General features: G+C 42.2%; 2 protein-coding genes, 1 long non-coding RNA gene and 2 other non-coding genes across 7 annotated transcripts; 1 reads left to right on the forward strand and 4 right to left on the reverse strand.

Annotated features, from left to right (window-relative positions):
- The first annotated feature begins 646 nt into the window (after positions 1-646).
- On the forward strand, positions 647-9,497 carry LOC116063889. The gene is made up of 3 exons (XR_004108393.1): positions 647-657; positions 3,649-3,652; positions 9,392-9,497. It is a non-coding gene; the product is annotated as an uncharacterized LOC116063889 (long non-coding RNA).
- Positions 8,997-12,578, reverse strand: rpl3 (ribosomal protein L3). The gene is made up of 9 exons (XM_031318883.2): positions 12,449-12,578; positions 11,679-11,871; positions 11,259-11,427; positions 10,782-10,917; positions 10,386-10,572; positions 10,031-10,293; positions 9,851-9,946; positions 9,574-9,693; positions 8,997-9,127 (listed from the first exon to the last, which is right to left on the reverse strand). The coding sequence occupies exons 1-9, from the start codon at positions 12,449-12,451 to the stop codon at positions 9,083-9,085; spliced, it is 1,212 nt and encodes a 403-aa protein (XP_031174743.1). The 5' UTR covers positions 12,452-12,578; the 3' UTR covers positions 8,997-9,082.
- Positions 9,218-9,349, reverse strand: LOC116064035. The gene has a single exon (XR_004108430.1). It is a non-coding gene; the product is annotated as a small nucleolar RNA SNORA54 (small nucleolar RNA).
- LOC116064036 lies at positions 10,648-10,739 on the reverse strand. The gene has a single exon (XR_004108431.1). It is a non-coding gene; the product is annotated as a small nucleolar RNA U83B (small nucleolar RNA).
- A 508-nt stretch (positions 12,579-13,086) lies between the features above and the next one.
- On the reverse strand, positions 13,087-23,692 carry slc25a39 (solute carrier family 25 member 39). Of its 3 annotated transcripts, XM_031318885.2 has the most exons (12): positions 23,409-23,685; positions 21,838-21,943; positions 20,951-21,010; positions 20,701-20,751; positions 19,682-19,791; positions 19,529-19,596; positions 18,765-18,889; positions 17,279-17,452; positions 16,116-16,225; positions 14,510-14,591; positions 14,331-14,411; positions 13,087-14,246 (listed from the first exon to the last, which is right to left on the reverse strand). In XM_031318885.2, the coding sequence occupies exons 2-12, from the start codon at positions 21,932-21,934 to the stop codon at positions 14,128-14,130; spliced, it is 1,077 nt and encodes a 358-aa protein (XP_031174745.1). In that variant the 5' UTR covers positions 21,935-21,943; positions 23,409-23,685; the 3' UTR covers positions 13,087-14,127. The 3 variants fall into 3 exon arrangements, with proteins under 3 accessions (XP_031174745.1, XP_031174746.1, XP_031174747.1); XM_031318886.2 differs by lacking the exon at positions 20,701-20,751 and having other exon boundaries at positions 23,409-23,686; XM_031318887.2 differs by lacking the exons at positions 13,087-14,246; positions 14,331-14,411; positions 14,510-14,591 and adding an exon at positions 14,627-14,801 and having other exon boundaries at positions 16,056-16,225; positions 23,409-23,692.
- Positions 23,693-23,748: the final 56 nt, after the last annotated feature.

Consider the following 23,748-nt stretch of genomic DNA (forward strand, 5'->3'; position numbering starts at 1 on the left):
CATATTGAGGATTGATTGTTAAACTATTCTTTTTACTGGGACACGAGTTCAAGGCGCAGCTGGTGAAATGGTGAAAAACAACACAAACATATCTGGTGAAAAAAAAAATTGGAACAGTCACAAGACTGCAAGTGACATTAATCTGTATTATGTTCCTGCAGCTCCTGACAGGTTGATTCACTGTGCAGGTGTGGGATGAAGAAACATTCCCTTCTCCTCATCCTCTGGCTCCTCGCAGAGCGGAGTTGGAGTCCAGAGGAAGGGAGACATGCCCTTGAAGAGTCAAAGCCTTTTTCTTTTTTTTCTTTGGCAGGCTGACAGAGTTGGACACTGCTCAGTGATGTCAGGGAGGGTCAGGGCGAGAGCTCCATCACTAATACTAATGATATTATAGCGCTGGAGCTCTCGAAACTGATGACAGCTCCACCCCCAGCCGGAGCGGGGCCCTGTAATGCACAGAGGCCAGATTTCCATGCTGTGTATGCTGGAGGGCACAAAGTGTCATTTATTGGAAATAGGACAAGAAGAAAGAGAGAGAGGGCAGGGGGAAAAAACTCCCTTCTGGCCTTCTATTGTGTTTTTGTGTGTGGATGTGGAAGTGTCCTTCCTTCACTCATGGGCCTTAAAAGTCCTTGGTATTTGAAAATATAAAATAGTGTCTTGAAAGTTTGGTTTCTTTTTTTAAATGGTTAAATAGTCCCTTAAAGGATAACTCGATTTTCGTTTTTGCTAGCATTTCTATCTTTTGTGATAATAAATGTACTCACCTACTTACGTAATTACTGCTGACATCTGGGGACACGTGATGGAGCAAGAAGCACATTTTAAACCCACAATAAATGATTTATTTGGCCACTTGGGGGCAGTAGAAACAAATCACCTTTAAGGTTGATGTGGTGAACTTGTCAGCAAACAGTTGCCAATTTACCAAATCCAGGAGATAAGGAGCAACATTGTTTGTGTCCACCTGGTGAATGTAAGTCCAATATTCTCTCTCTCTCTCTCTCTCTCTCTCTCTCTCTCTTTCTCTCTCTCTCTCTCTTTTAGCTTCGTTTTTGGTCTCTACCATCTCCTGCAGGAAATATCGGTCTCTTTAGCTGCTAAATGCTCCACTCTGTTCTGTCTCTAACCGAGACTGCAGTAAAGAAGTATTAGGCCTACTACTGACGTTTGGCTTGGATTTGAAATGAAGGGGTTTAAATAATCTGACTAAACTGTTGGCTTGTTTACAACCTGTCTGATCTTCTGACTGCTCATGTTTGATGCTAGGTCAGTCTTTATAGTGGTGCTGTCACTGTTTTCCCAGATGTCAGCGACTTTGGTGACCTCAAAATCATCAAAACCAATAGAAACTAGAAGACCTCCACCAAGGCCATGCCTATCTCGCAATGTTAACGAAAGTGAAAAATAATTTGTGTATCCTCCGTGTAATTCGGATCTGCTCCAAAATGAAATGGGATCTTCCTTGGCCCATGCTACACCCTTCCACCAAGTTTCATGGCAGTCAGGCCAGTAGTTATTCTTTATTCTTGCTGACAGACAGACAAACAAACAAACTGAACCACCTTGGCAAAGGTAATGATGGCTAAAGCTACAAAAAAAAGCCCAGAGTTGTAATAAACTTGAATTATCCTTTTAAAATTCTTGGTTCTGATTGGGCTACAGCACAGCTCTCTGGGCCTTCTGTCCATACATGGTTCAACGCTTCACAAAATGAGGACAATTTTGCATTAAGACAGCAAATTAATGATTTCACCAGGATTTTTTTTACTTTTAGAGATCACAATAAAAAGAGGCCTCTCTGACTTGACTCTTGATTTAGTCCAAAACATGCCCTTTTTAAGTCCTTAAATCTTGGCAAACAATTGCGAAGTTCTTAAATTTAATCTTCAAGTGAGTGGGGGAGCTCTGAGATCTGCAGTTTGGTGTGCAAGACGATGGGAGGAATTAGCCTTCATCACCAGGACCACTGTTCTACTCCCCCATCCCTTTATTCACTCCTTCCCTCTTTCTCTCATCCCTGCTGTGGTGATTCAAGTGTCTCTGCAGTGCCGTGTGATAAGAAAAGTGAGGGGAACAGCCTGGTGCTGGGTGTTGGGGTGGGGTCACTGGAGGGGAGGTATCGGGGTGAGGAGGTGAGGCCTGAGAAACACTGGCTGCGGTTGAATAGTCAAATTTGATTAGGAAGGTTCCTAACGGAGTGAAATGACCCGGAAGTAGTTAAGTGGCTGCCATGATAAGAGCCGTTCGAATTGTCTAAGTGATAAGGAAAGGTGCTTCATTGCGTCCTTTGTTACCTAGTAAAGGAGATAATGCCTTCCCACAAGTCCTTGCGGTAGCACATTCAAAGCGACGCATCACCATTTCACTGTTCATAATCAATATAAGGTGCGCAGTAGCGCCGTAATCCTGTACGCACCGTGTGTGCATTTTATTTTCAGTGAGACATTGCAACACATCTAATAGGCCTAATAATGATAATGTACTTCATGGCACTGTTTGAGTGGTTTAATAAACCGGTTAATGCGAGAATTTTACTCTCCTGTCCAACGCGTAACATGACAGTGAGCATGTGTTTACAGCACTGTGAATGAATGGATCGCTGAATCCAAAGTTACACAGCGCACCGGACACTGGTTTATTTAGAGCCCAGAGCAGCGTCTGAAACAAGTTACCTGTTTGCCCATCATGGCTTATTTCAATATATATGTTTTGTTAAAAACTCACTACAGACATGACTACATTATTATGACGTCCTATGTGTGAAAATAGGAATATTATGTGAGAATGTGCAGATCGGCTCTGACGGCATTCAAATCAATTACATGAAATACCCCACCCACACCTTCCCAAATAAGTTACTTGCACCCTTTCTACAGTCTCTGTAGGCTATTGCTTTTAAATGATGCATTGTCGTGATGTATCAGTGTTTTCTTCAAAGATTTACTGTAATGATGAGTAAAGCTGTTTTTAGTATCTGTAAATGTTTCCATGTGCGCAGTAATTCACTGTAGCTGATATCGTGGGACATTTAAACAGCAAAATTAAAAACTGTAGCTATAAAGTTGACAGAGAAAACATTACTCGACTTTTAGCTTATGAAATATTCGATGGACTGACGCTGCTGACTGCTGTCCTTGTGTATAAATGCGCACAGCAGCAGACAGCTCTGCTCTATTTACAGTTTAAAGAATATTGTCCTCATTAATAATGTATTTCTGTCACCCACCCGCAACCATCTAACACTTATAACATAGAATCTGTAGCCTACAGTAGATTCGTAGGTCTAACGCGTTCTGCTTATCTTGCATACATGTAACAATTGTTTTCATACATTTATCCTAATTGGGATTCATGTGGATCAGAATGAGTGGACAGGAGGGTGAGCTGAGCAACCAATGAAAATAAACTTTATTTGCTGAACACCTTTCATACAACCTATGAGTGCTTCACATGAAACGACATATTTATTGCAGAATAAGAAGGGGAAAAAAATGGTGATGAAGTAATATTTTCCACCGGGTTGTCCACGTTTATAAAAGCCTGCATGAAACATGATGTTTAGAACGCACAGGGCGAAGTACCCAGATGCGCTGGCAGACCCACGTCAATAACATCCGCCGTTGCATGATTACAGCCGAGTGTAAGGACAGTCGGAGTCCCCTCGCACCGTGGTTGTCTTATCCCAATTCCCTTTTGAATTCCCTTTCACACCTTTCCTGGCTCTGAATATTAGGAGCAATATCTCTCTCTCTCTCTCTCTCTCTCTCTGAGCATGGCGTTGAGTTTCTGGCAGACTGTGAAGTTACATAACCTCACATCAAACCGACAAATGACCTTTCTCTGACTTTACTGGACAACGTTCTGGGACAGAGTGAGCAGGCACCCATGGGAGCTGTGTGGGCGCGTCACCTGAAGCCTCCAAAGCTACCGCCAACTTTAAGTCACTGAGGAGGGGGCTGCAGCGTTCGACATTCACTCTGTGAATTACCACTCCGGCAACAAAATGCAAAATGTGTGTGTGTGTGTGTGTGTATTTTTACCAGCGGAATGTTTCTTTTTCCTGTGCGTGCAAACTGTGAATCTGCATGTGCAAAATGTGTGTGTGCGGCCTGTTTGTGCTGACCAGAAAACAGTTGCTGACTGCGCTCACCCCTGGTTATTTGTGGGTCATGCAGAGTTGAATGGCAACAGAGAGCTATAAGCACAGTCAACCAACTGAAAAAGAAAAGAAGAAAAAATCATTGGAGCAAACATAGTCTGACATGACACATTCACATCACCACCTCTGCTGATACAAGCAGTATGAAGCTTTACCATTTCCTGAATAAAAAATATATGCACTAAAGAGTCTGAGCTATGTCATTGCTATTTCACAAATCATCTGAAGCTTTTAGATGCAGCTGTGAATAGAGGGCAGTTTTTTAAAAAAGAGAGCGATAAAGAGGAGGAACCAAAGTAGGCTGCAGCACACAAAGTGCTCTGGGATGCGTGAAGCAAATGGAGCGCCGCGCTCTGCCCTCTGGTGGTGTGATGGGACACGGAGTGCAGGGCTGCCTCCGTCAGCTCAGGGAACGCTGCGTCCATGAACGGGCCTGGAATACTGATGCCACAGTGCAGGGGTGCAGGAGCTGCAGTCTGGCAGGCCCAGGAGGAACGCTCAGATTCACTGTCCTTTGCATAGACACAGAGGGCTGCTGCCTCCTTTGTGATACAATAAAGCTTTAGTCAGTGTTACATACGATATGGATGGGAATCTTTTGATGTGTGTTAATGATTTCCACCGGTTTACATCCTGATTTGTGACTTGGCTGTGACTAATGCTCAGTCTGGTATAAAAAGCGTGAAATGTAAATATGTTCTTGTTTGGAGTGTAGCCAAAAGAATTGTGTTCAACAATACAAGCCGTGAAACACGTTTTTATGTTGAAGCCATTCATCCACGTAACAGATAAATATATAGACGGAGCACCATCTCCAGCTCCTCCACCCTGCAGCAACCTGTGGTGCATTGAATTCTACCGTTCAAAAATAAAAGACACTGGGGCTACAAATAGTGATTATTTGTGGTTAGTGATAATGCAGATAATGTTTTTGGTTAGCTGATTTATTATTTAGTTTGGAAATGTTCTGAAAACATTGACAAAAGCCAATCACAATTCCCAAAGCCTGCAGTGACAACTACAAATAGCTTAACAGCCCAAACCAAAATGATATTCAATTTACACTGATACAAAAGCAGCAAATCCTCATATTTTAGGAGTTGGAACAAGCAAATGTTTAGTAATATTGCTTGATAAATGACTCAGAACCCCTGAAATGTTAAGTATTTCTCTATAACCTTGAATATGAATGACTCAAATTGCAATAATCAAAGCTAAAGTCTTATTTATTATACTGTATTATTATACAACTCAGCTAATCTGCTTCAAACAACTGTTATCAGATTGACATTTGAACGTTGCTAAACCCTGATTGGTACATGGAAGTGCATGACCAATTTGGTGGAATTTCTGGCAGCACTGGAGCAATCCCAGAAGTGGAACGTCGTGGATATAGACTTTAAATCAGTGAGAAAGGCACAGACATGGATACAAATACGCAATAACTTTTTTAAATCGTGTGTTCATGCAGGAGCCCCTCTTAGTAAGATGGCCATTGAGACAATTTTCATTTGGTCAAGCAGTCAGATAGTCACCATTGGACCAGTAGTAGCCGAGCCTGTGGCCTCCATCGTGTGTAATAATGGTGCTACGTTTGTGGTCGTCCCCTCCCACAGTCTGTCCTCCTGTCAGACGCCGCGCTGCAGCCCCACCCAGGCACTTCCCTCACTCTGCAGGACAGCCTGCTGCTGACTCTGTGCCAGCCGGCGGACCACGATGCCAGGACACACACCAACACACAGATGCACACACCTACTTACACGTACAAGCAACTGCACACACTCACATAAATCAAATAATTGGCCCTTCTCTCTGCTGTCCCAGCATGCATCCTGGTTACCTGGCCGCTGTCCCACTAGCAACAGCTGCTACCTCAGGACTGGACTGGTGGATCCACTGCAGGATCTCTCTCTCTCACACACACACACACACACACACACACACACACACACACACACTCTTCAGCTGTCCCTGGCTCGTCTAAGCAGAGCTCATGATAAAAGAGCAAACCATCAGGGTCAGAGGTGACTCCCCTGAGAAAGAGAGAGAGAGAGAGAGAGAGAGGGAGAGAGAGAGAGAGGTGCACTCAGAAAAGTTTAAACATTTAGAGACCGACAACCCCGTTAACATTCCCTGATGGGTATTTTTATGAAAGATATAGTTTTTCATTGGAGGTAATTACGTATAGGCTATTTTTCGGCTTCTTGAGCCGTGTGTTGCCAATGCGCACATCGGTTTGAATTATGTTTTTATATTTTTTATTTTCTCTCACGATTGCTTACCACTGCCAGGGTTGCAACTGATAATATAATAGGTGAAAACAATGACATTTTATTGAAAGCAAAAGTGTAATTATGGTCAGATCTAGTGCCTGACTGATGGGGAAGTGATATTGATAAGCGTTGTGATTTACGCATAACAGCGTCAGCTTTTTGCCAGCTTTCCTCCTGTGTTGATTCGTAGTACAGGCCTCTGGTGTCCCCTTACCAGAATCAGAAGGTGATAGGTAGTAGGCCTGTATCATGGATGGATCACTGAACTGGATGCTGGTCCAGGGTCCCCCGAAACTGAACCTCAGTATAAAGTGACAGTGATAACATTTCTTGTTGGAAAGTTAATCAAACGACTGCTAAGAGACGCAAAACCACCAGGCACAATGACTACAAAATGATGCAAACAACCAAGAAATGACACAAAACAACCACACAGAGATGCAAAACAACCACACAGAGATGCAAAATAGCCATAAACTGATGGACAATTACTAGAGAAACAACCATAAAACAAACCACAGAGATGAAAAATGACCACAAATTCACACAAAATGACCACAAAGTGATGCAAACATTAGCTGGCTTGCTAATGAAATCTAGCGTGCATGAAAGTATAATGTTAATTACATATATAGCGATCCCCTAAACTCCAAATTCTCACCCGTGATAACAGAAATTACAGCTGGATTGCTCTGGCAATTAATGTTAAACAGCGTCTTCACTACAATGTGTTTCAGATATAAAACAGACACTACTTTTTGCTAAAAAATAAAGTCATAGTTATAACCGAGCAGTTAAGGTAGGCTACATTCAAGTAAGCCGAATTGCAAAAAAATACCAATGTTACACAATGTTGCTTAAAAGTTGTTTATTCATTTATTACACTGGATAAATAATGTAACTATTCAAAATGTACAGTTTATTAGTGCCAAGAATCAGCACTTTAAATTTTAGTCTTAGCATTTTACTCATTTTTAAATGTGCCCCCTTTCTTTGAATCTGTGCCCCAGTCTGGCCCCCCTCCCCTGCTTCATTAGTCTCTGGCTCCGAGGAGAGCTCATTTGAGATGATGGAGGACTGGACTAATAGGGGGAAATGGTACGAACAGGCCTTTATGGAAATTGCACAGAGATGCTGTTTGGGCAGATGTACAGGGTCATAAAGAGAGCGCCTGCTAGGACACCCAACCTCACCTGAATGGGACAGAGGGAGCAATTAATGGCATACTTCTGCACTGTTAACGGTCCCGTTCAGCAGAGGGGGCATTATGTAAAGCAGGGCTGTGTGAGAGCTTTGAACTGCAGCTCTGCAGCAGGGCAGAGGCCAGCGCCTCTGGAGGTTATTATGTAACAGCAAAGCCATCTCCATGACTGTCCTCTGGCCACAGAGACATGGGGCTTCACCCTGCTTCTTCCTCCCGCTGCTCTACATGTACAACTTCTTTTCAGGGCTCAGTTTATCACAATATCCTTTAGAGGATATGTTCTGCTTTGGTAGAGAAAATCTCAAACTCTTGAAATGATGCTCAACGGAGAACAATTGTGCTTCAACTCCCTCGACTGTAGGTTAATGGAAAGAAGGTGGGACCTTGACAATCCTTGCAGAAAATCCACATTTCTGCTAAGAGTGCTGAATATTATGCAGATATGTCTCAGAGAGGCATTTTGCAGGACATCAAAATGGCCTGTGAAGCCCTCTCAGGGTCTCTCATTACCTGCTGAAGTGGAGGTTTTAGTTTTGGCAGTGATGAGTCAGAATGGATGATGTTGGGCCTTAATTACTGTACTGTGACTGCTAGAGTTCTCATGTCAGCCGAATACAAGCCTTACAGCTCAAGGACACATATAGCCAGTTAAAACATGCAGTGTTAGCTAAACTAAGTGTCTTGCTGCTGCTCTCGAGCTTTTAAACTGCCATACAGGAGGCTGGACTTGGGAGTCAGAGCACGTTACAAGCTCAGAGTAGTAACTATGTACATTTACTCAAGTACACATTTGAGGTACTTGTTCTGAGTATTTTCATGCTACATTGTACCTCTACTATACCTCTGAGGGAAATATTGTACCTCATGTTCTCTACATTTGCCAACTTTAGTCACTTTACAAACTAAGCGCTAAAGGTATAAACTGAAAGTCAGTGAAGGAACTTTGCTTTCAAAATAATTGTCACCACAGGACAATTTATCTGCAATCCAGTGCCATTATTTTCTTAAAATGGAGGTGAGATGTGCTCAATACACATACCCCCCACCACTGAAATTCACACGGCTTTTACGACAACTGCACTACAAATGCCAATAGACCACAATTGTTACAGTGGGCAACTTTCATGAGCCAGTTTGTACTGACTGAAGTTATTCAGATGCCTTGCCTTTTGTAAGCCATCAGTTAAGTGTGCCAAATAAATTGAACAAAGTATCAACCTGCAACTTTCAACATGCTGACTCAAGTGCATCTACAACACAATCAGCTGACCACATTTCCCATCTCTGTTTCCTATGACCATAAGCCTACACATCTTAGTTTGTATATGCTTTTTTTTTTTTAAATGGACAAGACAAATTCTTTGGGTTTTTGTTTTTTATTAAATAACTGCACAACAGTAATGGTGATGTCAGTCAATGCAGCAGAGCCTTTTGTTGTAGACTTCAAGCAGTTTCTTCCTTGGTGATACGGTCCTTCTTGAGTGGTCCCTGTGAGATTAGAGGAACAGAACAAAAGATTAGTTGTATGCACTTAGCAGTCTGCTGCACATGTAGTCCATGTGTTGTCTCAAAGCAGCCAAATGTTCCCAGAGAGTGAACAGGGAGCGAGCACAAACAGGCACTGCTCCCCTGCCTCACTGGAATTCACTATGGCACTGGAATGGAACCCAGAGTTCACACTGAGACTGAACCAGGTTACGAACAGTGCGGGAAAACAGTAAACATGCAGGCTGTATGGAATTATGTCATAAGGTTTCAGATTTATCATTAGCTCAATGTGGTAATGCTACATCCCATTTGAGGATTAGTTAAGAATAAGTGCTTAGCGTATGATAGAAAAGTGCATCTCATGTTGATCCTCAAAACATGACTGGTCTCAATAAGTCGCTTAAGATCTTCGACAAGAAAAATTGGCTCTCAGTACAAAGTCGTACCATGAACGCCTTCTTTTCCTCCACAGTCTGGAAGCGGCCGTGACCAAACTTGGAGGTTGTGTCGATAAACTTGAGGTCGATCTTCTCCAAGGCACGACGGCTGGTCTGCACCAGCAGAGACTGGTGAAAGGAAACAAATTTTAGTACAACAATACTTATTTATATTTACTTTTAATACTTACGATTCATGTTAGTTCTATATGGTAGACTAACCATTAATTCCTAATTTTAGTCAGTTTAGCAGTCAAAAGAAAAAAGTGTAAAATGTAAAACTAACCTTGCGCAGAGTCAGTACCCTCTTTTTGGTCCCCACAACACAGCCCTTCACCATGATAAAGTCATTGTGAACATCTCCATAGTGGACGAATCCACCCTTTAAAGAAAGGAGGGGGGGTCAGATCTTCTACTTCAAGTAGAGATGGCATCAACAAAAGTACAGGTTACATGACTCACTTACCAGGGGGTTGATGCTCTTGTTGGACAGATCATATTCAGTGGAGGCATTGTTCTTCACCAGCTTTCCATCCTTGGTGTGGTAGCCCTGGCCAATCTTGTAGATCTTCTTGTTGATCTCTGTACGGTGGTGGTAGCCCTTCTGACCAGCACGGGCCACAGAGAAGGCCACACGGGCAGGATGCCAGGCTCCGATACAGGCCACCTTACGCAGACCACGATGGGTTTTGCGGGGAAGCTTCTTTGTGTGCCATCGGCTGGTGACACCTGGGAGGATAAGAGAGGTTTGTTAGAGTCCAGACTAAATACTGATTTAACCAAAAGTACATGTGGCGATTTAACGTTATAGCTGCTTTTACCCTTGTATCCGTGACCCTTGGTGATACCAATCACGTCAATCATCTCATCCTGAGTGAAGACGGTGTTGATAGGGACGGCCTGCTCCAGCTTCTCACGGGCCCAGTCTACCTTGTCAGAGATGTTGCCACCGTTCAGCTGCACCTCCATCAGGTGAGACTTCTTCTGCGCCAGGGGCAGCAGACGCATCTGCACAGATACAATGCAACGTGAACAGAGAAAATGTACATAACATAATTAACATGTACAGTGAATAGTTTAGCTGTAGTCTCAGAAGGAAGGCAGCATGGAAGGTATCCTCATCTAAGTCGGGCGCCATGCCTGACGCAAGATCCGTGGTCTCATCACAGACAGACAAGCAGTAAACATCTCATTGGTAATTTAATAAACATGCTAACCTGTGTGTGGGCAATGATACGGATGACCTGGCAGTACTTCTTCATGGAAGCAAAGTCCTTCTCCAGCTGCTTCTTGCCGTCATCATCCTGCCATTTCTTGCAGTACTTGGTGAAAGCCTTCTTCTTGGACTTGTACCTGAGAGCATGCAGTGCAGAGAGGACATGGGTTGGCACAGGTCCTTCATAACCCCAAGGGCCAGCGGAAGAACACTGTGCAAAGCTGCGCGCCCTCCCCTCCATGCGGACAGGGATGCTGCATCAGCTAATGATTTCGGCTCATGGCACAGTTTCTAAGAAGCTCTTTCCACTGGCCAGAGGAGCCCGGAGCTCATCAGGGCACATGGCACCTGAGCGGAGCTGCCACAGGGGCCACCGTAATGTTAGACTCACTCAGTGAAAATGCAAATCTTTAAAATTTCCACTGTGCAACTAACACCTGCTTCAAACACTAGTAAAAGTGATTGTATAGTGTCTCACCAGTTCTTGTAGAACCGACGCTTGCACTCGTCGCTGACATGTTCAGCGAAGATGGTCTTGAAGGAACGCAGGCCTCGGGGTGTTTCAACGTAACCCACAACTCCGACAACAATCATAGGTGGAGTCTCAACAATGGTCACAGCCTCAACCACTTCCTTCTTGTTCACCTCTGCAGAAAAAAAAATACATACAACCGTTAAAAACTTCATATTCAAAAGCTCTGAACTTTTCAAAACTGCATTTTGTGAACCATTTCATGGTATAGACTGCGCTCAGTGCTCGACATTCAGCAAGGAGTTCAACCCCATTATGTCCGCCCGTCGAGAGACTCATCATAGGCAGAACACTATACACCACCCCATACACAACCTTTTATATCCTTATTAAGTAGATCAGTTTATAAGAGGTCATTCGACTCACTTGAGCCAGGTCTGTCAACCTCGCGGACGATGTGTGTCATGCCGGCCTTGTAGCCCAGGAAGGCAGTCAGGTGAACAGGCTTGCTGGGGTCATCCTTGGGGAAGCTCTTGGCCTTACCACGGTGACGACGACTCCTCTTGCGGGGCAAGAAGCCCAAAGATCCGTGGCGCGGAGCCGAAAATTTACGGTGAGACTGTGGAGGGAAGAAACCGTTAGCTAGCTAGTCCATTTGATAAGCTGACCACGATGTTCAAGTGCTTGCTAACAACATTTGACGTTCGTATAGTAGGTAACGAATATAGCATGGACGTGAAGTTACATAGCTGCACAGTGGTACCAAATTTAAAAGCTGAGGTAATTTAATTTAAAGTTATGGCAAGGGAACAGGAGTTCACCACGTTGTTAGCATGGCTAGCTAACGTTAGCGTATGCACGGATGTAAAAATTGACTTTAGAAATAAACTAAGCTTTCTCAGTAGCCAGAAAATGCATAAGTAAAACTAGATTATATGCAATCAGTGTTTAACGTAAGACAGTTCCTTAGAAATTAACAGCGGCCTATGTCAAGTTGACATTTTGGATCCTGAGTTGCCGGTATGGTTATGTTTGAATCTCCAAAAAGTGCAATAATGGACGGAAATGTCACGTAATCTATTTAAGATATTACTTAAAACATTCCATTAAAGTAATCTGAGAGTCTGACATTAGTCAAAGGTAAAGGATGCCTCAGATGTGAGACAGATTCTCCGCTGTGGGTCGAACTCACTCACCATTTTGTCTCCAATCCGATTCAAAGAGGCCTTTGGAAGGGAAACACCTCATATATATACACCAGCAAATATCGCGGGACTCGACGAGACTATCCTCAAAGACGACCTTCCCCCCGGTATTTATTTCACCCTGTAGATGTTATTAAACCCAGCGGCCACTAGATGTCGCTGTTTGGCGCTACAAAGTATCTGCACATTAATTGACCAAACAAATATTTATATTTAAATATTTATTTTTTACTTAAACAGTACAAATGAGACATCTATTTTAATTTAATATTTCTGATTTGCACATTCAAGTGCTGTACATCTTACACATAACTTAGTTAGGAAACAATATGAGCGAGTTTTCAATTTTAAAAATATAACTTTATTGTCTACAGAGGTGGACAACTGTCTTTGAACTTGTGTGTGAATTTGAGAAAAATGTACAATTTGGTGTTTGTTTTGTGTATTTTATGCCTTTGTTCGTGTACAATATATTAAATACCCTCAATCATAACTAATACATATAATAATAATGATAATAATAATAATAATACACAACTAGTACATGTTTTTAAATGATGTTGGTCTTTTACAAACTCCTCCTAAGGAATGAATCACACAGCATAAAAATCAAGCTGTCTTAACATTTATTTCCATTTCATTTATAAAAACAAAAAAACAAAAAAAAAAACAAGAGGAAAGATTTACACCTTTCAGGTTAAGGCAGCAATGTTTTTCTTTATGATCCAGTGTTTCCACACATTTTGATGTTATGTTTATTGTAGGGAAGATATTCAAAGCATTTCATCACCAGAATACCATCAAGGGCAAGTTTGGGAAGCCTCTTGTGTTTTCTTTATTACATAAAAAGTCTTAAAAAAAAATGTTTAACAAAATCTGGGTGCTTTTTGGGAAGCTGGCTGCAGCAGCTTTCACAAAATAATTGTGCTCAAAATGTTCATGAATTATTTGTTGTTGTTGTAATATAATAGCATAAAAAGGGTAAATTAATGTACCAATGAAAACATATCTTCCAAGAAGGCTTGTTTTAATCTTGCCATCAGGCCTCGTGTTTCATATACTGTAGCTTAGCCTCCAGTTATGAGACGAGATGAGACTAACATAAACTAACATAAAAACATGTATTTATCTTTAAGATTTCATTTCACAGATGTCAAAACTGCCATGCTTTACTGCTACAGGAATGCAGGAGAATGCAGTAAAGCGAATGCAGGGTGGACCAGCGTATCTGGATTCTGTATTGAAGAGGGTTGTACACACCATGCAGTTGGTCTCAGGCAATGCAAAAACATGTGGGAGTAAGAACATCTTATTCATGCTTCAGTTCTGATGCAGTTTAGCCCTTAAGAGGGTTTACATTTTCCCATCAAGCATTAAACCGCACACCAATGTCCTGAACAGGTTTATCACCATTGCTTGTTGTTCAAGCTTGTTATTCAGCTCATGGATGTACGGTGTGTCAAGTCTTATCAATCTGTTTACATTTCCAGAGAGCAGATTTGAAAGAAGAAACATCCCTGATTTGTGGGTGACTCTTCATATTTTATGTTCACACAAAACCAAATGCAGGCCCGACTGTTCCTCAAGCTTCTGTTTGAGAAGACTTTGTCCTGATAACACTGTCTGAATGTGCTGCTGTGAACTATCACCCAGCACCATACAGACAGCCTTCAGGATCCCAGTCCCTCGCGATCAAGGTTCATCTTTTGGAAGAAGGTCTTTCCAAACTCATAGGTGCTTATCATGACAGCGCAGGCTGGGGCCACTTTGATCACCCTGGGCATGAAACCTGGAGAAAATACAATTGTTTTGACTTCTGAGCAAAGCAAACGTATTTTTACTTAACATAAAACAGCATACAGTAAGCGTGTACCTGCAAAAAGACCCCTGTAGCCCATCTCAGCCCATATTTCCTTCATTATGTGCCACGTGGACGTGGTTTTCTTTAAGGAAACTAGGAGGAATCACAATAAGTTACTGTTTAGAACATGCTGCACACACAAGTAAATACATTTCACATACTGTAACATAAATATAGATATAAGTAAAGACCTCCCAGAGTGTCCATTTCTCCTAGCTGGATCTGTCTCCGTGTCTTCACCACATCAAAAGGCAGCGTCAGGATCGCAGCAATCTGACACACAAAATGTACAATACACAGGTGCAGCCAATCATTACACTTCAAACTGTTAAATATTATTTGTGCATTTAGAATAATCATTAATTTCAGAAATAATTATAACCGGTATATATAGCCTAAACATTAACCTGTAGGGCTGTTACTTTATCCGGGAGAATCTTGTGTTTCTATGTTAAGTAACATCAACAAGGATATTATTAAAGGGCTCATATTATGATCATTTTCAGGTTCATAATTGTATTTAGAGGTTGTACCAGAATAGGTTTATGTGGTTTCATTTTCAGAAAACACCATGTTTTTGTCGTACTACACATTGCTGCAGCTCCTCTTTTCACCCTGTGTGTTGAGCGCTCTGTTTTAGCTACAGAGTGAGGCATCTCTAGCCTGGATGCCATCCAAACTTAGCCCCACCCACAACATTTGAGGTCGGGAAGTTCGGTCTGGACTTGATCCGTTGTGGAGCAACTGTGCTCCAACCAGAGCTGTTTGGACCAATCAAATTGTCAGGGTGGGCTTTATACGATGATGGACAGATGATCAACACTAACGGAATCAACCACGTCACCAAAGAGCGCTTGGGTTGAATTCGGAGAATTGAGTTGTGTAGATTCCGTTGTTATAGAAGATATCGACAGCGCATTCATTTTAAAATCCTCAACTGGCCCGTCTCAGCTCGACTCAAACCAGCTGATGGTGTCGCTGAGACTCAACTGTTCAAGTCCGCCCGAAAGCACGGTAAGGTTATCTGGTCAAGCGAGATAGAGAGTGACTGAAGAGAGAGAGTGCCCAGCGGCGTTAGAACAAAGCCGTGAATCAGAGAAATAAAATGTTTTAGCCGATTCATCTCTAGAAATGCAACTGTAGCAAGCATCTCACGGCCACTAATGTTATCCACGTTCATATTTAGACAAAACAAATGATATATAATCCAGCTACAAAAAAGTCTAGAAGTCGGAAGTTAGGACGGGAGTGCAAAGAGTGGTTGCTATGGTTCTGTTGACAGTTGAGTTGAGTTCCATTGCTCTGACTGGTTGTAGGTCTATCCAATTGAGTGCAGAGGCATTTTCTTTCCTGGTTCGGTTGAAACGCGCCCAATAATCACAGCCCAATGGAGCGGTATCAGACTCCTATTCTGACTAGAATCGGAGTATGACGACGTCAGGCTAAGGCATCTCACTTCTGTTCCATCTTTGTTGAGAGTCGCACATGCGCAGTAAGTACTGCCAGCCAGTCAGAAGCAGAGTATGAGGGTGTGCCACGCTAGCAGCTAGGCGAGCATTATAACGTGTGTTACGTGACGCATGTTTGTTTGGAGCAGTTTGTGAGTTTTCTGTTGGAGATGGTCCCTTTGGGGTGGACTTTGGGCTTTTTCACTTTGTAAACCTATAACATGCACAAAAAGATATATAACACAATAAAAGGAAAGGGGAAAAGCCAAAAAGCATAATATGAGCACTGAGAAGTGTCCTTGTTGCAACAGAGGACAGGTGGGTCTTTACAGTAAAGCTGAGTACTCACAGCTCCAGAGATGGCTCCTGCAGTAAAGCTGATGGAGACGTTGGCCTGAGTCATTCGGGACCGTTCACACAGCCGGGCCTTCACCAGTTCATAGTTAAACCAGTACAAAGCTGCAAATACACACAAACAGGAACAGCTCGTTTTGTTGCTTTGCTTCAAGCTACAGTCATCTCAAGCGTGATTTATGGTCCTGCGGAGGCTCCACGCAGAACTTTCGCCGTAGCCTACGTAAGTGGCCTGAAGTTTATACTTGTGCGTTGGTGTGTTCGTCAATCTCTTTAAAAGAAAAGCAGGGCCGGCATGTGTGTGTGGAGAAAGCGAGAGAGTGACGGTGATTAGCTTCGGAGCGAGTGCCGACTCTAGAGTCACAGTGAGAGAAACAAAGTGTCTCCCCTGTGCTTTCTGACCACGGTGGGAAATGTGTAGCAGGAAAAGTTAACCCTCCTCTTGATTTCATGTTGTTTATGGAGAAGGAGAACCAGGAAATGAGTCGGGGGAAATGCAACGCTACCAAGCCACAGCCGAGCGATGTGCGTCGTGTAGTTACATTTTTCGGGAGGTGCACGTCAGGCTACGGCGTAGGGTTCGGCGTAGGTCTGTGTCTCCACGTACCAACGCACGTAGCCACGGCGTAGATTTTACGCAGAAGCATAAATCACGTTTTACACCTTCCCAAAAAAAAAAAACCAGTACTGTTTTTCCTTCTGTCTTGTCCCTGTTAAAATTAGTTTGTCTTTATCAGAATCGAGACTCTAAGGACAGAGGGTGTCGTATGCTGTACAGATTGTAAAGTCCCTTTAGGCAAACGTGTGTTGCATGATATTGGGCTGTATGAATAAAATGGACTTAGCTAAGAAGTTTTAAAATATTTACATAAACTTCAAGGATGCAGATAGTAAAACACGGTAACAGTGTATTCAGCTGTGAACTCATGAAAAGACGAGTGTTTGAAACCTACTGAAGATATGAAATAACAGCTGACGAGAGAAATATGCTGCAGGAGAGGTTTGACAAGAGGATAAGATACATTTTCCAGCGTATTGTAACCAAAATGAAGAAACCAATTTTTTTTTTACAGCCACATTTGGAGTCAACAAAAGGTTTGATAAAACTGGGTAGATTGTGCATTTGTGATCTCTGCATTCTGTGGGGGGGGCTCTCACCAGAGAAGGGTACATCTCTGAGAACGGTGGGTCCCCAGCCCCTCCACAGCGACAGCAGGCCGTCCTGAGCCACAGCAGAGCGGATACACACCCGCAGCTCACTGTAGGACAGCCGGCGGGACTGCATCTTGGTCCTGACCAGCTCCAGAGGGCTGATCACCGTCACTGCCCCCACTGCAACACACACACACAATGGGTGTAATGTTTCACTATGCACTCATTTAACTCAACGGTTAAAGTCCTTCTTCCATTACACAATAATAAAAGTCATCATTTTTAAGAAGTAAAAAGTTTTGGATCAATTTGTACTTCTTCCAATCATATGTTAAATTAACAGTCAATGGAGATGTATATGTTGCAATCATATCATAATCCTACAATGAATCATTGTGAAAACAAAACTTTCTAGATGTGTTACTTTGGCCAGGTCATCATCAAAAAAGAGAATTAGTACATTCATGATCTGGTCCATGTTGACGTTAGTTGCTTCATGTACATTTATTAAAAACTTTGCATTGTTTATCTTTTCATATAGCTAGACGTCTAAACTCTGGGACAAGGCCGTTATGTTTAAATACCTGCCATGCTGATTCCAAACAGACAGCTTTGTCAAGGCAGTTTGGGCTTCAGATAGCTTTTACACAGTGGCCATCGTTAATGACAAATCATGTTCCGCTATGAACGTGCACACACGTATTGTTTATATCACAACCACGGTCGGTCAGTGAAGGCGCAGTCGCAGTGGTAGCGGTAGCCAGCGTTGCCGGTAACTTACTCGTATGACAGAGTGCACGGACCGAAGCTTTGTGACGAGCACTGTCTTACCGCTGCTGCCGTACAGTATCTTCCTTCAACATGCGCTGCAGAAGCAAACACCCGGCTCCCTCAATTTGAGGCAAAGTGCTAACCGGCTTCCCGTCTCCACCCTTTTCCTCTTGTCCTCTATTCATGCCCAGCGCCATTTGTTTTTAAACTCCTTTCTCAACTAAAGCTGTATCTACATGCTCCAAGTTTGATAAACTTTTCCTCCATTTTTTTAGCCGCGTTACCACGGAGACCACACCGCACTCTCACTTTTCGGCAAAGACCCGCCCTACTTTACATCTGATTGGCTAGAACTTGTTTCATTGGTAGGTGGAAGTTCGATGATTGGTTAAATCCAGCGCATCAAAAACAAATCCCATGTGGACTTTTTAATTTATTTATTTTTTCTAAAATAGTCAAACACCAGAAATCAGTCACCAGGCCCGAATACTTTAAGCCCTGCGTTAGTTAGAGCTGCGTTTCTCTCATACGATTGGTATGTGAAATCAATTGACTCGAAAATATTAAACCGCATGCAGGCACGGTGTCGGAATACCCCACACACACCCAGAACCAGACCCAGACAGACAGACACAGACACACAGACACACGTTGGAAGTTCAAATCCCACTAACATATTATAGTTAGGGTATCTACAGTATGTGTGCTCTAATGGACTTACATCTGGCCAGACCCCCAGCAACAAGAGGGATGTGGCTGCCCTGGAAACCCAGACCGTATCTCAGGAAGTCCCGCAGCTGGTCGTAGCAGGTGAAGTAGATGATAGTGGCAGGTACAGCCATAACCCTGCACATTCAAATAAACCAAGGACAACATTTGTACACTGTATGCCATATCAATAGAAAGTTTCCATATCAAAAAAAGATGCAAATGTGTCACTAGAGGTAAACTGAAGAAGTTATTTCACATGAAAAAATGGCAGAAAGTGTTGTTTTCAGCCTCTCATATACGGAGATTCCCTGCTTCTTTCTGTTTTATATTATTTAAACTGAATATCTCCGGGTTTTAGTTTCTTTCTTTTTTTTTTTTTTGGTTTCTGACAACACAAGACATTTAAAAAGGCACCACCTTGGACTTTCTGTCTACAGTCAAATTAAATTCTTGGGACATTATCTTTAATCATTTGTTCAAGACATTTTGTAAATGATTGGCTGTTCTCACTGCAAGTGCATGGTTGTGGCGGGTCATCCTGTTTTAAAAACTTAACCCTCGCAGCATTCAATGAGTCCAAATGCTGTTTTCATTTGGAAAATATTACATTTACAGAGGAACCTTTACCCTTGTTTTTATGGTAAAATACTAAATATCAGAATAAAAACAACCATTGGCCACTTACATCAGTGTCTTTCTCACCCAAACCTGAATTTCAGTTCTTACACATTTATTCTACAAGTATTTTTTCTTGATGAGAGTTTCGACACTCACAGTGTTGGTGGTAGTCCACTCCACAGAGACCTGAGTCCTTCATGTCGGCTGATTTTCACAAAAGCATCCTATGGATTAAACAAACAAACGTACGTAAACACATTTTGATTCATTTTGTGGCAGAAGCAAAGCTGCTGATGTACTTGTACTCACAAGTGTCCCACTGAAATGTGTTGGTGTTTTGTACCAGCTGGTGCAACTGGTTCCATTCTGACACACATAGATGTGATCCATCAGTCCGTTACAATACAGGAAACACTTCCCTGTGAGAGACAGAACAACCAGCGGTTAGCAGAGTTCAAAATGCTGTATGACACAAGCCTTCCCAGCAATCACCAGATAATTAAAACATATTCTAGTTAAACAAGTATCCGCATATTAGTATGACTCAATCTGTTAAGTTTTCACGTTTTCTGAACTGAATTATATAATCTTTGACAGAGGAGAGAAATGTGACTAATAATAGATGGGATGGCAATGACTGCGGTGTCACTGAGAAGATAACATCAGGGCTGTCCTTGTCACTGCTTACTTTGCGTGTTTATTTAGAGCTGGTATAAGAGATGGCTATTGACAAGAAATATTATTAAATAAAAAAAAAAAAAACTCTAAAAAAAGAAGAAGAATTTCACAACCTGCTCCTACTACAAATTTGACCCTGCGGAAATATCCCAGAAAACAAAAAACATAACATTTACTCGGAAAGGGTAATGAGTGAGCAGGAGTAAAGAAAGTGTTCTACAAAGAAAGGCTGACTGGAGTTAGGGAACATGTTCAGTGTTGTTTTGCATTTCTTGAAGCTACCAAACTTTAGAATATCTACCAACATAAAATGGTAGTTTAAAGCCAGGTACAAAAACTGCAGCCACACAACAAACGAATAAGACTGAAGGCCAAGAAGTGAAACATAAACATGCACATCTAAAAAGGTTAAAGGTTAAACCTTTAACTTTAAGATATGCATGTTTATGATGGTAGAGATTCTCCAATACATCTGAGCGGACAGAAAACATATGGCTCTATTTGAGAAAGGGCTTATTGTGTTTTCTTCGGCAAGAGATGTTTGTCGGCCGAGCATGTGCCTAGTACACACAGAGCGTCGTGCTGGACTACAGTATTTTTTTCACCGCGGCCAAATTTCAACGTGCAGCGACAGTGGGTCAGATACTCACACTTGGATGGGCGGATGACGCCCCCCCACGGAGCCGATTCACACGCTAAAGCTAAAAAACAAAGCAAAAGGCAGGGCAGAGGAAGGCAGAGAGGACAAAGATGAAGACACAATGAACAGGTGTTGTGGGGTTAAAAGCATCAAGGTACACGTGGCGACCACAAGCAGCTGTTAAAAGCAAAGCCAGTGCTTCATTACCTTAGTTAATGTATGACCTAAAACAACAGAAGAAGACAAGCTCCTGGTCCTACCTTGGTGGAACGGTGTTTGCTGAGCCTGCAGCCTGATCTTCACAACGTCCAGCGGTGTGACTGTAAACAAACCCATTGACAGACTCAATTATTATGAATGGCATGCAGTCAGTTGCCAGTTTATTAGGTACACCAAGCTAAAACTAACGCCGTCTGATATAACACGCCTGCAATAAATCTTCCCTTCATGAAGGTTATAATGTTCAGTTTTTGTCAAAACTGTTCTGGAGGATGTAGTTTGTGATGCTGTTAGTTGTTTCATAATACTTGCAGGTGTTTCTTTTATTTTGTCCAGCCCACTATATATCAATAAGAGTAGACTAAATAACAGAACCTCTGTCAGTGATGTTAATAGGTTTTCAATATAGTGAGTCCCTGGGACTCACAGGCGGTGATTTAAGTGAGTCGGGGAAACTGAGTGGGTTCTTTCATTTTTAATTGAGCAGTGTGAACGTTCTTTTGTGGTTTTGAGGTTTCTTTTGTTTACTTCTATGATTTCAACACAAATGTGTTGTTCACAATGTAGCATTATCAGGTCAAATACATAAGAGCGTAAAGGTAAAAAATAGTGAGTTTACAATGTTTTGAGTTTACTGCGTCCTTTTGGATTTTAATGCGTCAGCGATGCAGGACGCGTACCTAGCAACATCACTGCTCTCTGTAATGCAGTACGGTCCAACAGCACCGCAAACTACAAAACCTCCAAAATGATCGCACGGCTGAATCAACACCTCTGTACAACCGTTTCAACAAAAACTGAACATTATAACTTTCACGAAGCAAGTGCACAAGACAAGACACTGTGGGGAAACTCCAATATAAAATATCAATTACACTTAATAGGCATACAAGTTGCTTTTTTCTAGTCATTGTTCCCATGATCTCACCAAAAATAGATGTGAGGAGGGCTCCAGTGCCAGAAGCCAGCATCTGCTGCACTGGAGAGATAGCAGCCACCGAGCTGCTGACGGCCCGCTCCCCCATCCTGCCCACCTGTCAGACCACAAAAAGAATACCAAACCACTTCACAGTTGGAACATTACATTCTGTAACTTAACAGAGGTGTCTTCTGACCCTGTTGAACTTTTGGAGACAGGTGTCTATTGTCTCCTTGTTTAGTAACAACTAAAGAGGAGTGTTGGCGTCCTGCACGATCACAAACCTAACACTGAGTTTATGTCCTGTTACATCAGAATGCTGATTGTGTGACACTTGCTCCTGAGATGCTCCAAGTTATTAGTGAGTAATTAGTGTCATTGGCAACAAAAAATAGGTTAAAGTGTTAGCCATCAATACTAGAAGTTAAATAACTGCAATTTATACTGGTGTCCTTCAGAAACATCACTAAAAAGTCAAGATAATTACAGTCTAATAAAGTCAGACTTTCAGTGAGTGAGCTGGGTAATTCTAGGCGTAGTTGTTATATTGGGGTCAGTGAAACATTGTGATAGCTTATCTACAAAGTGCATGTCAGCAGACAGCCAATGAGATCCCCGTCTCCCTACCCACTCCTAATTGAGGGAGGGGGTAGTAACAGATAAATAAACATTTAACATTAAATACTGGAATGGAACCAAAACTAATGAAAGTAAATCAAATTGTGTCCCCAGGGAATCCCTGTCTTTAACTAAGTTGTTCATGTTTTTAGGAAATTATAAAACAACGGCAACAAATCCATCACTAGTAGCAGCCAAGATGGCTTGGCTGAATATTCTTAAAGAGATAAGTAACATTTCAAACGTTCCTGTTTCACTACCTGTGTGGTTGCCATTTGTTCCCCCTGGCTTGTCCTATTTCTAGACTTTAGACTTTAGATTAGACGTAAGTGTGACAGTTATAGCAGCTTGGCCCTCAGGGTTCGTCTGGCCAATAAGCTGCTTTGCCAAACAAGTGTTCAAAACAAAACAAAGTTTTGTCCTAAACTGAGAGGGTGTTTGGGGTCTTCCTGTCACCTTCACGTAATTACACAACGTTGGAAGAAGAAGCATAACCATATCTCGTTCTGAATAAACCTAGATGACAGTCATGTTGACAGGACGAGTTAATGAAACAACAGAAAATAATTTAAAATTTGATAAGATTAAGGTTTCACTGAATTCTGCAACTCAATCAATGAAATATAGCTACTTATTGTATACAGTGCAGCGTTATGTAAACACTAACGTTAGCTGTATAGACAGGATGTTATTCTGTGATAGTACACTGTGTCCCTTTTCTCCACCATTAGCTAGCTAACAGTATACACAAACAAAATAAATATGTCTTGACCCACACATGAGGAGAGGAGCAAATGTTTGAATTCAAAGTCAGTAACCCAACGTTATCATGTAGATTAGCTAGCTAACGTTATAGCTGATTGTCAGCATGTCAGTGAAATAGCTGGGTAACGTTAGCTAACGTTAGCTTCCCAGGCAACGCTTTAATGTTAATGTCTTAATTACAAGCTAATGTTACTTACCTCTACTTTAGCTGCCAGCGTCGTTGTGAAATAGAGGCGTCTTCACCCATTTCACTTACGTTGCCACATTTAAGAGCCAACGTTTAAACCACTCTGTCGTGCTGCAACTTATTCGGGTTCTCCATTGCGGATAACCCCCGTAAACATGTTTTTTGGAGACGGGCAAAGCTCGACGCGGGGGAAGTCACAAAATGTAAACTTAAAAAAAACTAAGCTTAGCGATTGCCCTTTGTTACTGATTCAGATAGATCGTGCGCATGATGTGGAGATCTGATGTAAAATGTCAGGGTTCGCCTGGCCCCGCCCCCCGTCCTCTGCTGCTGTCGTAGCTCTGGCGCCG

Source organism: Sander lucioperca, chromosome 21, assembly GCF_008315115.2.
Source record: "Sander lucioperca isolate FBNREF2018 chromosome 21, SLUC_FBN_1.2, whole genome shotgun sequence".
In the NCBI taxonomy this organism is placed as follows: Eukaryota; Metazoa; Chordata; class Actinopteri; order Perciformes; family Percidae; genus Sander; species Sander lucioperca.